The sequence below is a fragment of the Cardiocondyla obscurior genome, linkage group LG16, assembly GCF_019399895.1.
Source record: "Cardiocondyla obscurior isolate alpha-2009 linkage group LG16, Cobs3.1, whole genome shotgun sequence".
NCBI lineage: Eukaryota > Metazoa > Arthropoda > Insecta > Hymenoptera > Formicidae > Cardiocondyla > Cardiocondyla obscurior.
Window position 1 is genome coordinate 2,845,013 of NC_091879.1, and position 15,797 is coordinate 2,860,809.

Below are 15,797 nucleotides of genomic sequence, written 5' to 3' on the forward strand. Positions count from 1 at the left end.
CATCAAAAAGAAAAAAAAAGTAAAAATAAAAGTGGGTTTCATCGGTAACTTTTTAATAGAACGTTTCAGTTTTATTCGAAACGATTTAAAACGCTTTATGATTTACGAGTTCTACTAAAAATGAATGGGGTTTAGAACGTGATTAAATATAAACCTTCAAAATATAACGTTCCCCTTTCTGCTTCTCTCTCTTCCGCTTTTTCTATGTCATTCTATTAATGAAAGAATTATATGTATTTTAATTTTAAAGTGACACATAATTGTTTTATTGATCGTCAATTGCATATTTAGCGGTAGATACTTAGAATATTTATTTCTTCGTTAAATAGTTACTCAATTAATTCTCGATTTCTCGATGAACTATTTTAAAGCCGTCTCTAAAAAAAAAACCCTGACCTCGCTAACTCACGTATTTTACGCGCCGCACGTTTTCACCACCTATACTAAAATTACCCAAACGATCGGCGCTACGTGCCGCCTGTTTGCAGCAAAATAGTGTGCGATCAGCTTTTTAATTTATCGCCGAGAATAATCAGTGTATTTTGATGGGGTCGAAGATATTATCGAAAAAGAAATATACTTTTCAGGCGCGGGTTGTACTTCGACGACGAACCGACGGGATACTGGCGTTTTCTTTTTCTTTTTTTTTTTTTTTTAGTCGCAGTCAAAAGTTTTCTGTGCGACAAGCGGTGTAACTTAGGAACTACGCGAGACGCACGCCTGAACGCTAAATTGGTAGTAAAAGGCATTCCATGACCTTATGGAGGTTCCCTTACGATCGCCCGAATGTTCCCTTCGTTTTAATTAATCCATAAACACGTCGCGGAAACGCGGTAAATTGACGGCCGCTGAGTCGCGTGGTTATCGTGGCAGTCGATCGTCGGGCAACATTCAATAACGCCTCGCGCGTGTCTCGCATCTCGTTACAACTCCTCGAGTCAACGGAGGAAACGGGCGCGGGCGATCCCGCGCTACAGAATTTTCCCGCGATTGCTCCCGAAATCACGCCGCATTCCACGTGGCGTTCCACGTGGCTCCGCGCATCAGCGACGGCGGAGCGCCGGCCTTTTCGATCGGACCTCGTTGCACGTGAATTGGCGCCGCGAGACAGTTTCACACAAGAAAAACGGAGCCGAATAAAAAAAAAAGATTAATTAATCTCAGTTTGTAAAATCAACGATTGAAATTTGTGTTTCCTATTTTTTTCTTGTTCTTTTTATTATTTTTTTTTGTTGAAAAGTTAAATGAAAAATTCGCGCGCTCTCTCGCTTCTCAGGTTCGACCGGCTGGTTCTCGCTCCCGCCGTCGCCGCGAAAATAAATCTCCGCTTGCGGACTCACATTTCATGCGTTGCGGTGCGTGCTGTTTCCTTCGGGGCATCTGCGTCCTTCGGGAGTGCTCGGTTATCCGTGCGGCCTCCAGGTTCTCTTCGCCCTAGACTGCTCTCGGTTGGTCCCCAAAAAAGAAGTCGCACGCTCGGCGCCGCCGGGAGAGAGAGCGTGTCCCCCTCGAATGCTTTCCTCTGAAGGTTACCTGAGACAAGTCTTGTCTCCTCCGTTCGCGCACTCGCGGTCACCCGGACGGGGGTGCTGCACGTGTCCCGACGACCACTACCTCATCGTGATCGCCGATAAGTCGCTCGTCGTTAATGATACGACCCTTGCGGTCGCGATCATTCTACAAGGGGAGGGTGGCACACGTGCCCTTCGTACTGTGTGTGTTTCGCGCGCGAACCTACGTCGTGGCGGCACCCTCGTCGGATTCTCTTGCGGCCGATATTAACTAAGGTCCAGGGACGCTATCTTCCGCTTTCTCTCAATCGCGCGAGATCATCCGTCCGCGCGTCGGCATCTTGATCGACGTTGACGAGACTCGTCGTTGAGAAGTTGTCACCGTGAATTCCTCGCCACACTGATATATCTGCGGACGACTGTCGATCGCGCGGTAACCGGACCGATTTTTTTTCCTCGTGCACCAAATCCCCGGGTTCACCACTTTTCTCTGTAAACAATCATCAGTCTCACTCGTCACTTTCCCGACCGTTCGCCGCGGTTACCCTTGGCATGCGACGCTCGTCTCCAACGAGCGCGATCGGGATCGCGCCCGGAGACGATATCTCGCGGACAATTCGGCGTGAAGGAAGGAAGGGAAAGAACTTGGATAACCGCGCGATGATCTCCACGCGTACGTGTCGAAAAAAATTAAAACGGTGAAAGGGAAGAGTTAGGTAATTGGACGGACAATGAATCAAACGAAAAAGAACACGTGTAATAGATAAAGGAAATAAAATACCGCAGCGGAGAGAGTGAAAAAAAAAGAAAAAGAGAGAGAAAAAAAAAGAAAGAGGGAGAGAATGAGACACGGAACGCGGTAGACTGAAAAGAAGCGGGGTGGAGGCGGAGGTGAAGGCTACCGTCGTTCGTGGATCGCGAAATCGAGCGGGCGGCGGTCCAGCGCTGACTGACTACGGACTGGCGTCGCGGCGGCAGCCCGTGTGGTGGGGGGGAAACCCCAGGAGTAGTAGTGGTCCTCTTTCCCTCCTCCGACGCGCGTTCTCGTTTCCTCGCACGTCCACTCTTCCTTGCCGGCCTCACTTGCGCCAGCACGACCTCTCCTTCCAGTCGCCCTCGTTCTTTCTCTCCGCCGCGGCCGCGATCGCGTCCGCGGCCCGCGAACGAGGCCGTGATGGGGGGCGGGCAAGGGGACGCGGGATGGGATCGGTGGAGGGCACATCCGCCGGGCGAGAAGTGCACCGAGTGAATGAGCGGGACCGTGCGGCGGTGCGGGGAAAACGCGCGGGGAACGGGCGGGCGTGCGTCTTGTCGGCTCCTCTCGGTTTAACCCATACGCGCGCGTCGCGACGCGACGCGACGCGCCGGCGACGGCGCAAGAGCCAGCCACTCTTGGCCGCGAATGCATCGAAACGCCGGCGGATGCGCTAGCCCGCTGTAACGTGGCCGCGACGTGGCACCCACGCGTCCCCCATCTGATTCAGCGATCTCTTTTCTCCTCCCGCGTTTTTCCGTACGTAGGCCGTCGTCCGCGTCGCGGGATTTTCGGACTGTGCGGCGCGCGATACTGAATGAAAAAAAATCTACCGGCCGGATCGGGCGAGCTTGGTTGTCGACGGATCTGTAGGATCACGGGCACGCTCGCGCGCACGGGGGAGGTCAGAAAAGGAGGCGGGGTTCTCGACTGCATCTCTCCACGTCGAGGCATATGAGGGATAGAGGGAGAAACGCCGCTGCAGCCGCTGTGGTTTCCGCCGTAGCCGTGAGCGGCGCTGTGGCACGACAACTACGGTTCTACGGCGACGCGGAGCCACACCTAGGAGTTTCTCGAGATTTTCGTGCGGAAAACCGTGTTGGAGGCTGCTGCTGGCCGCGGTGAGTACCTGATCGGTATCGTACGGTAGCAAATTAGAAGCGTAACTTGTGGACAGACGGATAAGTCCGGATGTCGTGCGTGAGGCCGAATATTCCGAAACTAACCTCAAAACGCACAGTAGCGGTACGAAACTGTAAATATTGTTGTATTAAAAGTTGCATGCGCGCCGGATCCTCCTCTCTCGATAGATTAGTCGAGATCTTTATTCGCTTTTTACAGTATGCCGTATTTCATAAATGCATTTATACGTTGAGAAATGCGATGCCAGCCTCGTTGAGAATCATCAGAAGGTAGAAGAGTTAGAGACTGTATCAAGAGTTTAGTTGTGAATTCGATCTTAATTACGAAACTGCTCTTTTTATTTAACGTTGCAAAACATTAAGAAATATTACTAAAATTTAATATTCCGCCAAGAATTTTAATATTTCACTGAACGTTCCTCTTATAAAATATATTGTTTTGTACTTTACCACATGTTCAGTTTGTCAAATATTTTATTGAATATGCTGAGCGCAGATCATGTTAACGTAATCATTGTCAAAAGCTACCGGTTTATTTGCAGCTCTAGCAAATTTTTTTTATTAAAAAAAAAACATTTTTCTACATTTTTTACATATAAAAATAATGACGAACATTTTCTTTAATATAATTATTATTAAAGTCGTATGTCATTTACAAAAATAATTAAATACAATAGCCATCGATATTATTTAACTAAAGGAACGTTCTAAAGTATAATTCGTTGCAAATGTCTATCTCTCTCACACAATCCGTTTTGTTTCGCTCACCGCTTCCTCTAATCAATATTTCTTCGCGCCGCCTACCCTGACCTCCAACTTCGAAAGGAATCCGTCGAAAAATTTTTTTTAAAGATCCCGGTGACTATCACTGTTATCTCGATTTGAGAGTTCCTTTTGGCGGGCACCGGTGGAGGCGCTGGCAACGTTGGCAATGTTGCGAGATGAACCGTACCAACTGGCGGGCAGTCTCCGCCTACGGGGAGGAGCTCGCATGATCTATAGCGTCATAGAACACCCTTACCGTCGTGGTAGGAACCCAACGGTGACGCCCACAGTGCAGAACGTGCGCGCTGCACCCCCGCCGCCACCGTCCCTACCAAGGGCCGAGGGCCGAGGATGTTTATGCTCTTGCCGCCGTGTCTCTATCTAGTCGTGGTCCTGGCGCTGGGCTGTTTCTTTCTTGTCGCCGTCGTTGTTGTCGTCGTCGACGACGCCACTGCCGTCGTGCTTATCCCACGCTCCTTCCTTTCCGGCACGCGTTCATTACCGCTAAACATTCCTGTCAATTAAAAGTGCACCGACGCCCAATTTACCGGCGGCCGTTTGTCGTTTCGGCGAACTCGCCCGCGGATCGGATATTAACGAGGCTGGCCACGGATTTTTCTTTTCCCTACCTCCTCCCCCCCGCGTTTTTTTTTCTTTTATTTTCGCTACCCCAGCCCCCGATCTCGTTTTTCTCTTCTTTTCGTTTTCCTGGCGCACTTCCTGGCTGGATTCGCGAGGGTATAGCCGTACTTATGGGCTTTTCGTTAGCGCGCATGCAGATGTACCTTGGTTTATGATTATGGCGCCTGGCTCTCATTTTCACGGAGACAGAAGCGTTCCAAAGGGAGGCAACATTTTCTAGCGATGCGATGCGATGCGATGCGAGAGGTTTTTTTTTTTTACCCTCTTCTCGAAGCAGTGAATATGTCGACAGGGATGTCAGGTATAATGCAGACATTTCACAATGAAAATGCACATAGCGCAGGAATAATTTTCAACCGCTAGTCATTACCTTAGCGACGTAATTAGTACGAATTATATTGTATTACATTTAGTCAAAGATAGTAAATTTAGAAATACATTTAGATGAATAGAAGGAAAGGTTAACTTAAAACAAATTTAATATTTATACGATTAATTAATTAAATAATTCCTTAAAAAAAAAAAAAAAAAAAAAAAACTTGCTAATCCCATGTTTGCTGCTAACTTAATTAAATCAATCTTTTTAATTATTTTAAATTTTTGATACTGCTGATCTCGCTACGCTTCGAAAAGCTGAAAACAAGTGGCTGCTCTCGGTTTTTCTTTTCGCATTCACGATGCTTAGGTTCGCGAAACGCAAAAGTGCCGCGAGTACACGTGAATTGCTGTTCTTATGTCGCGATGTAAGATTCATTCGCGATACCACGATATTTGGCCGAACGAGGCGAAAGGCCGGCGTTCCTGGCTGCCGAAGAAAGCACGTATCTCGCAGTCACCTTAGATTCATGAAATAAATTCCTCGATAAATCATTAACTTGTACGTTTGACGGCTCTCATAACTTCGCGATAACTTTTCTGCGCGCGCGAGGCGCTCCGTCCAGGCTAATATTTCTTCCGACGTCTTGCCAACGGTAAACTTTACCCAACCAGTGCAACTCGAATAGCAGTATTGTGTGCGCGCGGTCAGTTACGGGTTCGGAAAAACGATACAGCCACAGTTCCTCGGAAGAAAACAGCTAATGCCGCGATTATGCGTTTCGCGTCTTTCTTAAAAGTCTCGCCGCCGCTTCGTTAAAAAAAACCGAATTAATCGGCCGGAGATTTATCTTTGTGCTGCAAAGAGACGAGTACAATTTTAGAGAAACGCGAACGTCGATTTTGGTCACACCGATATCAATCGCAACGAAGACCGAACTGGACCTATGCCATTGATAAAAATAAAATTAATAAAATATCGAGATAACGAGGCAATAGTTTAATTATTATTTATTATTTAATTATAACGATTAATTATTCAGATAATAATTTTTATCATTGCTATTTACTAAAGTAAATTTAATGCATTAATACTAATATTGCATCTCGATGTAACGAATCTCTCGTAACCCAGTTCATCAGCTGAGAGATATACTCTTTCTTTTTTTTTATTTTTTTAAGTGCATAAACGCAAGTCCTCCGTGTACGCGTGCCTCACACACGTCCGCGATACCTCTGCTCGACAGCCGATGAAAAGATAAAACCCTTTTCCCCCGATTACAACGTCTTGCAAGCCTTTAAGAGACGATCTTTGCAGCGCAATAGACGCCGTCGTCTGTGTCTCCCGACGTTGGCTGCGGGGGGTTCCTTTTACGAGCGCGACACCGACGTCGGTGGAGTCGCGCCCGGAGGCAGTAAACTCGCGAATATTTCGAAAGGCAGCCCGTTATGCAATGACAATGTGGGTCAGCGCACAAGTCCGCCGCGCGCAGATTCACGTGGACGTGTATGTGTGTTTCTACTTGCCACCGACCCCCTGTGGAGCCGAAATAAGTGCACGTCGTAAAATAAAGTCCCCTCTCGGAATTATTGTCGCGGCGGCGGCGCGCCGGCCTCGCATTTCCCGACGCGATCCTAGATCTCTGAATCTACGTGTGCGTGCGTCTCGTCAACCGGACCAGCGTTAATCTGCCAGATAGCGACCGGGGAATATCAATAATGCTGACTTAACGTCGAAGATGCAGGTATTCAGTTTCACCGTACGTTCGTTTCACTGGCGAGATTTGTCATTTTATCTCACGCCTTTATAATTTCTTTGTTTCTTTTTTTTTTTTTCTTCTTTTTTTCTTTTTACGCTAGCACGGATAGAGCGTCTGCTTTCTTTGTGGGTTCACTGTGCCTCGGAAATGCGATAATAAAACGCGATAATCGTAAGAAAAGGACACGCAGTTAATTTAATATTTTATGCCGTAAAAAGAATTACGTGTAAATCGCCAGCTGTTGCGAACGTAAAATCATCCCGCGAGAAGTTTTCAGTAAATTTGTACAAATAGCGGCTGCAAGAATTTACGGTATTTATTATATTTATCGCCCGGTGCCGCGAAACTTTTGCGTTTGGCGCGCCCGACAAATTCCCCTGATTTGTTTGAAAAATCCTGGTGCAGTGGCGCAATAAGAATCGACCGGCGAACTGACGTTTCGCGTGGGCTACGCGTTCGTGTGCGTGTCCGCACGCGTGATCGCGGATAACACGCGCGCGGCACGCTTGAAAATAGATCCGCTATCGACATCTCGCTTCTCGCGGCCATAAATTCGGCCGAAAAAATCGCGTATACGAAATAGTTTACAGACGCCGATTGCCGCCGGCTAAATACCCGGCGTTTGCTGCCCGAATCGAATTGCATTCGCGCGCGAGAGAGCTACAGACGTTTACATTTAGTTTTATTTTATCGCAACGGTTCTCTCCCTTTTATTTTCCACTTTTTTCTTTCTTTCGTTTTTTTTTGCCTCGTCGGAAGAAAAAAAAACTTTTTTTTTAAATTTATTTATGTATTTCGCGGCGACAACGTTCGTTAAAATCGCGTTACTCGGTCGACGAGCAATTTTTAAGGCGGCACAAATGACTGGGACAGGGCGACGACTTATTCTTCCGCGCGATGCACCGAAGAAAGCGTCACGGTTCCCTTCGCCCTTTTCTCTCTGCCCCCTCCTCCTGTTTTTTTCTCCGTTCCGCCGAATTCCTCCTTTTCCCCGGGACCTCCATGAATTATCCCGCACTCGTTTCTCGTCGAAAGGAAAGCCGGCGAGCGCGGAGGGCAAGGTAGAATGGAAAGGTTCGTTGGACGGCCGAATGAAAGGGAGGAAAGGGGGCAAACGCGAGACGGAACGGGGGGTCGCATTTCCAACAAAGTAACCTTCGCGTAGTCTCAAAAATAGCCGAAGCGGCCTGATCGAGTCGGCGATTAGAATACCTTCGGGTGCCGGATGAGAAGATTGACCGACCGGAGGCGGCCTGTTTGAAAATAATTGCCGCGATGCCTGACGTGGAGAAGTCGCAGACGAGCCCCCCCACGGTTCGTTCGTTACGACTTCTTCTTCTTTTTTTTTTTTCCCACTGATAGAGCTCGTTTATCGCGTAGTTTTTAACGATAGATAAATAGTTGATATCTATTTGTAATAAATTAGTAGTGTAAAAAACGACAGCCTTAGAAGTCGGTTTATTTTATTTTATTTTTTTTTTTTAGATTATCTGTCATTTTGTTAATTTTATCCTCATGTTTTATTGCACCTCGGTCTCAAGCGCCGGCATACTTTTGTCCGCCGGTTAAAAAGTTACGGTTGCAACGCGGACTCTATCCGGGGCCGGTACACGCGACGCGGCACAATTTTTCATAGTGCCGCGGGCGATAATATTGTGAACTTGGCGAGTGTAAAGTACCAGAAACGCAGGCGGACTGTTGGTGCGGATGGAAGACGTTAATTTATCTCCCCGCTTTTGTAAGGAACGTTATCGCACTGTAATTCGTTCATGCACGTCGACATTCTTTTAACGCAATTAATCCCGCCACTTGTGTAAGGAACACCTCGATATCAAGGGAAAAATTTATTCTACACCGCTTAATTATGATACTGAAGTGGTAGTTTAAGTGAGATGCGAGAATTAATTCGCGCAGTAAAAGTAACATATATTTAAATATGTTTCATTTCTGTTTCGGTAAATTCTTTTTTTGCTTTAATTTCTTCGTAAAATATGCTTCGTGCATAAAACGTGTCTTTCGAAAGCTCGAGATTTAAATAAACTCTTCTGCCGTTTAAGATAAATTATTTCAATTAATTAACATCTTATAATAATATTATTATTGTGCCGCGTGCATACGTTAACGTTGGTATTAAAAGGATAGACACGATTTCTCTTTTTTAAACGGCTGAAATGGCTGATGGCTTTTTCCTCCCTATAACTATTATACATATAAGCGTTACGCACACTCGTTAGGCAGAAATAAAAGTTTTACGACTCAATCGAGAGGCTGTTCGTGGATTGTGAGGGTGGTTCAGATCGTGCGCACTATTTTTTCCATAGGGGTTACGAACGGAGAGTCTAGTCATTATTACTTCGTGACATTGATTGCAGTCGCTGGATTGTCTATTAAAACTGTGGCTATTTTTAACTCACGCATACATCTACGACCGTATTATAAAAAAATAAAAACGTATACAGTAATATAAAAAAAAAAAAAATTGCTGATAAGAAAGAGATGGCGGCTAGAAAAATAAGTGAACGAAGAAGAAATTATTACTTTTTTGCGCAGAAAAATTCTTATTAACGGCTTCAACAAATTATTTTTCGATGTTGATTTTATTAAAAAATGTTTAATCGTTACTACAAAGTTTCATCGCGTTCACGGGCAACTTTCCGCGGATACCATTTCTCTCTCAATGAAAACGCACGCGTTTCGGAATCCCCGTTTCATGCGGCTCCATTCTTTCGGCCGTTATGAATAATCGTGCACTTTACGAGAAAGTTCTGGCCACGCAAGAAGTTTGTTCGGCGAAGTTACTGACCGCCTAACATCCTTTTAACTCAGCCCGGGCGTCCTTTGGGTAGCCGCGTTAAATCTGTCAGCGGGAAGTCGCATTCCTCGCCGCGCCGCCGAACGTCTTTAAATGATATCCTTAAAGGGGCAAATGCCACCGCGTAAGAGAAAGAGGTCTCCTTCCACCGCGAGATTGCAAAACGCATCGTCCGGTTTACGATCCGTAGCATAGACGGCTGAGATCTTGCCGCGATTGGTCAACCCTGAAAACGTTTGGACGAAACTCCAAGACCCTTCGACGCGCGGACAGAGAGAGGATCTCGACGGAGACAGCAGGTCAGACGTTGAGTGCTGGCCTAGCATACAGCGCCAGCATTCGTAGAAGGTTCGTTGCAGGGTGCGCGGCGGCTACCGGGGAAGTGATAAAGGGGGAGGGGGAGTTGGTTGAGGAGTGTGACGGAGGGTGGCAGTTGTCGGCAGCACGGCGAAGGAAGAGGCGGAGGAGCGCCGAGGAGGAAAGAGAGAGAGAGGGTCAGAGGGGGTAAAAGAGAAGCCGAGGTCCGTCGGTATCGATCGGGCGTCTGCGGTAGATTGACACGTGTCATGGCCGCCTCTCTCTCGGTGTCGGAGAGAACGAAAGGAAGGCGGCGAGCGAGAGAAGGACGGCGGCCGCCGTGAGAAGCTGCGGAGTAAGGGCGAAAGAGCGAGAAGGAGCGTGAACGGCGGCACGGCGGCGGGTAGCGCAGCGTCGAAGGTGGAGGAGGACGACGCGAGGGCCGTCGAGCGGGTGGCTGGCCGGACGGGGGTGGCGGAGAGGGGCCAGGGGGTCGAGGGAAAAGGACATTAAGGTGCGTAATAGCCAGCGGGGCGAGCGCGCACCGCCGCGGCATCGATTAGACAGAGGCTCCCTCATCCCATTGCTAGAATGCAGCCCCCGCCCTCCCCTCTTCCTCCTCCGCTACCTTTAACCACCCTTCCCGTATCCTCCGACGCAGGGGTCCCCACGACCACCCACCTTCCACCCACTCCGTCGAACTGGAGAGCCCCCGAGTACGTGCTCTACATACACACTCGCGCGCTTATGTCAGTTCCTGTCCTGCTGCCGGCGCTACTACTGCCGCCACCGTTGCGAGCAAGAGAAAGAGACGGACGAGAAGAGAGAGAGAAATGGTGAGGGACGCGGTATCGGAGAGCGAGGCGGTGGGCCTGGTGAGAAAAAGAGACGGCGGCTACGGCAAAGGGTGGCCGAGGCCACCTCTCTACCTATCCCGTAGCACCTATACACGCGCGTGTCGGGGACACCAGCGTCTAACGTCGTTATAAACATTAACGGAGCGGCTCAATATTCCCCGGACCTTGCATCCCCCGCGTCCGTTTCCCTTCTCGCGCGGGCAGGGCCCCTTGTCCCCCTATCCCCGCTCGCCGGACGCTCGCATGCGGCGAGCTCACCTTGCTACAGTTTCCGGGTCCCCGGTTGACCCTACGAAGGGTCACCTAGTTAGTATGCTTCGGACGATCCAAGTCGAAAGGGTGTACTCGCCGCTTCTTAGCGAAACGTACGAAACATTGAATGGTACTTGCGGCGTAACCAGCTTTCGGACACTGCCCGTCCGTCCGGCAACGCGGCCCTTTGTCCGTTGCCCACTTCTTTCCCGGCGCCGGCTATAAACAAACTCGGAATTTTAGACTTGCAGCGCGTCTTTTGTTCACGCGGAAATAATGCTCAAGTTTCCCAGAGAGAATAAAAAAAAAATTACTCGTATTGAATCGCGTTAATTTATATAAAATTGTCAAGTAATCAGCTTGACAATTTTTGCGCAAATAAAAATCGCAATTGCTTTCGATCACTCGTCTCGTAAAAAAAAAATCAGAATTAAATTATTAGCACATGCAACGATTGAATGTAAATTGAAGGAAGGAGCGTTACGCGAGATCAGAAATTGAGAAGAATCGATCCCCGTGTATTATTCCGATCGACCACCCGCGCCGTTCCTAACGACGAAAGATCGAAACGGGACAATAAATGGCTCGCCGGAAATTGTAATTGAAGGCAGGGAAAACCGAGCGTTCCTCTTGCAGATACAAACAAGCCGAGTAGAATTACGTTAGGGAGATTCGGTCGATTTCATACGATCGCTCGGTGGAGCTCGACGTTTCTCGGACCAGGGATGAGGAGGAGAACGATGAAAAGGAGGTTAAGAGAGTGTGCGGGAATGGAGCCCGTGGTCGCTTACGGCTTCGGATCGAGATCGTCTAATTTCGTTCGACGAGTCCCGCAAGGATCCTTCTCTCCGCCGTCGTCATCTTCGTCGTCGTCGTCGTCTTTCGCTTGCCCCATTCGGACTTCGATTTCGGTGACGAGGTCGACGCATTCGTGTCCGACGGATCTGATTATTGTTAATTATAGCTGGCATTAAGAGCCAGAGAGGGTGCGGCACCCTCGATCATTTTGACCAGATTAGTGGTGATGATGATCGAAGGCGCGGTTGATGGCCTCCCCACGAGATTGCGTTGATCCCTTTATTTTCGCGACTTTCGTTGTTGATCGCATTATTTCACGATAACGCAATTTTTATTTTTATTATTTTTTATTTTTTTTTTTTTTTTTAATATATAAACGACACTTTTTGATTTTATCGGCGCGCTCTGTCACGGGAAAATTCGTAGCAAAGCACCGCCGCAAAAGTAATATCGAATTACGTGGCAATTAAATCCCATCAACGAGCATTATTTATTTTCTCGCGCTTCCTCGTCGTTTTCCATCAGCGTGGACTCGCTTCGAGAGGCAATCTCACTTTTACGCGTATATGGCAGCAGGTGCGCCTCCTTTTTCCGCACCGCGATCGGTAATTAGGGATTAGTCATCGGCAATCCTCGATCAGCGGCGACAACGAGCTGTAGGTGCGCTGGCCAGACCATGGATATTACATTGACGTATCGGTGCCGCGTTCACGTCATCCAATTAACGGCTATCCTTGTTTTTTTGGTAAACACTCATAAATCTCAACCGCGAATCTGGTCGTTCGGCTTATCCGCGACACTCGCGTCGGCTCGTCCTTCTTATTAATGTCGTACACGTGTTATATACGTGACACGACGGCTTTCCGCGGTCTTTGGGGGAACCTCTAATCCGCATCCCTCATTAAGGCCGGTTTATTTGGATTTATCGAGCTAGCTTCGCACACAGTCGATATTCAAAACCGCACGATCCGTCACTTTCGTGATAATTTACTGTTATTTTGCATTCTTATACTTGGCGATTTGCATGTAACTTTTTTACAGTTGCCTGTAATTCTTACAGATTTATCTTTAATAAATTAAATTTAATTTTTATCATTGGTAGATTATTCGAAATTGCTTGCGTAAAGAAAACCGATTTTTTAAAAAATTATTTAAAAGTTCAAAGAGTTTTTTTATTCGCAATCGTCGTTTTTCAAGGCTGCTAAAATTATTATTGACCAAAAAAAATGCAGTCTTCCGCATATTGAAACATCGTACCCGGTATACTTGTCTAAAATGTCAAGTGGTATCGTAGAATACGTACGGAGAAATGATCGAATATATTATACCACTGTTGCAAATAATAAGATCACAATGCGCCGTCTTGCTTCAACAGTTTCCGTTACAGCGTCCGATATCGCACGGGAACGAATTGCAAAAAATTCCCCGCGGAATTTGATCCGAAGTTTGCTCCTTAAAGGCGTATCAGCAACGGGGGAATAATCCACGAAGGGCGCCCGTTCGGATCTCTTCTACCACGCGGACGCTCGTGATATCCACGCTTCCGATCGGGAGACGGTTAACCCGGGCGCTAAGTTGGTTACGCGCCGTAACAGGAAACATTTTTGCAACTTCTCGGCTATACGCAAATCGAATTTCGGTCACGTCAAAGGTAAACTACGAACGGCGACGAAACTGGGATCCGAGGATATTAGTCGATCGGCGGGAGAGGGAGAAGGGCGAACGGAGGAGAAGGGCCGCGGAGTGGAGGACGACGCGACACCGACGAGCGTGTTTCGGAGCCGGATGGAAATTTCATTCGCTAGTTTTCTCCGCTTAATAAGACGAGAGACGGAGCCACGGGGTCGCTGCCGGTTCGCAGACTTCGGAAAGGGGAGACAGAAAGGGCGCAACAACGGGCGGGGGTGGCGCGGAGAACGCGCACGGGCGCTGCACGGTGGCGAAGGGGCGAGGGAAAAGGGGGACCAGCCGGGGGATGCAGAGGGGCGGCCAGGACTGGGAGGCGAAGTGTCGTCGTCCGAATAACGGCCAGGCGGCATCGACCGATCTTCCTGCCCCCGGCCCGCACGGAGCGTCAACTTGTTTCCCTTCTGCCGCGCGAATATCGGACCTTCAATTTGCCCGCTGCGGTTTCGCTAACGCGATTGTCCTCAGCGAGCTGTCCATGACGCGGTTGTCGCGTGACGCGTGATCAGGGTATGACGAAGCTAAATGCTCTCCGAATTCACTTCGCGGCGGTGCACACGCTCGAAATCGCTAGCGAACGTCGTTCCCATTTGTCAAATTGGAAAATGAAATAACATCTGAGATTTAAATGCTGATATTATATTTTTAAAGAAAATGTTTTAATGAATAATTAAAGTCGTTTGTCAATTAAAAATAATAAGAATAAATAATAATATATATTAATAAATTTAACGGTTAACGATAACTTTTTTTTTTTTTTACCGCAGATTCGCCCGACCTCGGGCGATGGAGGGATACGAGGAAGACGAGGACACCCATTTCTGCATCAAGTGCAATCTAACGCTTCATGGGCTCGATAATTATGTGCGGCACCGTCGGTCGAGCTGCCGGCCGACCGACGCAAAGATCGAGATCGTCCACGATCCGCCGTCGACGCCCACGGTGTCCTACCCTGAAATCCTTAACGCGGACGCGTTCTTCAGCTCGCTCGAGCTACAGAGCAACGTCCGGCGCGCGCCTACCCTGCTGGACAACAGTCGGAAGTTCAAGAAAGATGACAAGAGAAAGAAAGATCACAAGGGTAATATCGACACTGACGAGGCCGGCGCGAAGGACAAGCTTCACAGCATGCTCCCCGTGAGCGATCTGGACGAGCCTCCGGATCTCTGTATCCAGTCTCTCAAACAGGCCAGCAGCGAGCGCAAGAGGCACGAGAATCAGCAGAACTGGCTGGACGACACCATTCTCGCCGACCTCGCTCTAGGGAACAGCGCGAACAAGGAGCTGACGAGATACGACTTCGAGTACGACGATTCCGAGGACGACGCGCTGGAAGAGGAACTCGAGGAGGATTCCTATTCAGATTCGGATGACGGTGAGAATCAGGAGCGTCCACCGCTGGATCACACCGGCGGCAAGTGGAAGCCCGGGCTCGACGATTTGCCGCAGGACATGCCGCATATGCATGAGGGGGACGACGATCATCAGGAGCATCCTCCGCCGACGTACACCGGCGGCAAATGGCGACCCGCGGAGTCGTCGCAAGTAAGAGGGAAAAAAAAAAAAGACAGTTTTATTTCAGGGTGAAAAATTTTATATATTGCAAGCTGTAGTATTTTCGCTTCGTGAGATACGCGCATGAATAATCTGAAAAAAATGTCGTAAATAAAACGGCGGAAAAGTAAATATGAAATCGAGTCGTGACGCGAATTTTTAATACAAATTCGACGCGCTCCGAGGATCATTTTGCGTGTCATGTATACTTGATATGCAACGTGATTCCGCGAGCGTGCTTCGACCTTGCGCGAGTGCCATGGCGATTTGTCGGACAAAGAGACGTCGACCCGTTGCAGAAGGTCGAGGAATACGAAAGCAAGAACGCGCCGGGACAGCCGCCGCCAGGACACACGCGAGGGAAATGGGTGCCGGGTGCACGAACGGATATCGAGCCGGGATATTGGTGCAATCCTTGCGGCAGGAAGCTCGCCTCACGATTGGTCTACAACAGGCATCTGCTCTCTGATTTGCACGCCAGGAGGAGCATTAAGGAGCTCGACGGCAGCCTCCATCTACGGCGCGGAATAAATTCGCACGCGAGAGTATCCAGAAGAGTGTCCACTCGTAGGCAGACTCCTTCGTTCGCCACGGTAATGGTCTCCCCGATAACTCGTTGACGCATGATTGAAATAAAATTTTTCATCTTTCG

The 15,797-nt window shown here is 48.5% G+C and overlaps 2 protein-coding genes across 3 annotated transcripts in view; one reads left to right on the forward strand and one right to left on the reverse strand.

The window, feature by feature from the left end:
- Positions 1-2,325, reverse strand: part of Tio (zinc finger domain-containing protein tiptop) — a 133,517-nt gene extending 131,192 nt beyond the window's left edge. For both annotated transcript variants that reach the window (XM_070667945.1, XM_070667943.1), the window contains exon 1: positions 1,341-2,325. In XM_070667945.1, the coding sequence (XP_070524046.1) occupies positions 1,341-1,380 (40 nt within the window). In that variant the 5' untranslated portion in view covers positions 1,381-2,325. The remainder of the gene's footprint in view (positions 1-1,340) is intronic.
- A 579-nt stretch (positions 2,326-2,904) lies between these two features.
- Positions 2,905-15,797, forward strand: part of LOC139108794 (zinc finger protein 808) — a 34,067-nt gene continuing 21,174 nt past the window's right edge. The window contains exons 1-3 of the mRNA XM_070667384.1: positions 2,905-3,386; positions 14,359-15,136; positions 15,445-15,738. Of these exons, the coding sequence (XP_070523485.1) occupies positions 3,220-3,386; positions 14,359-15,136; positions 15,445-15,738 (1,239 nt within the window). The 5' untranslated portion in view covers positions 2,905-3,219. The remainder of the gene's footprint in view (positions 3,387-14,358; positions 15,137-15,444; positions 15,739-15,797) is intronic.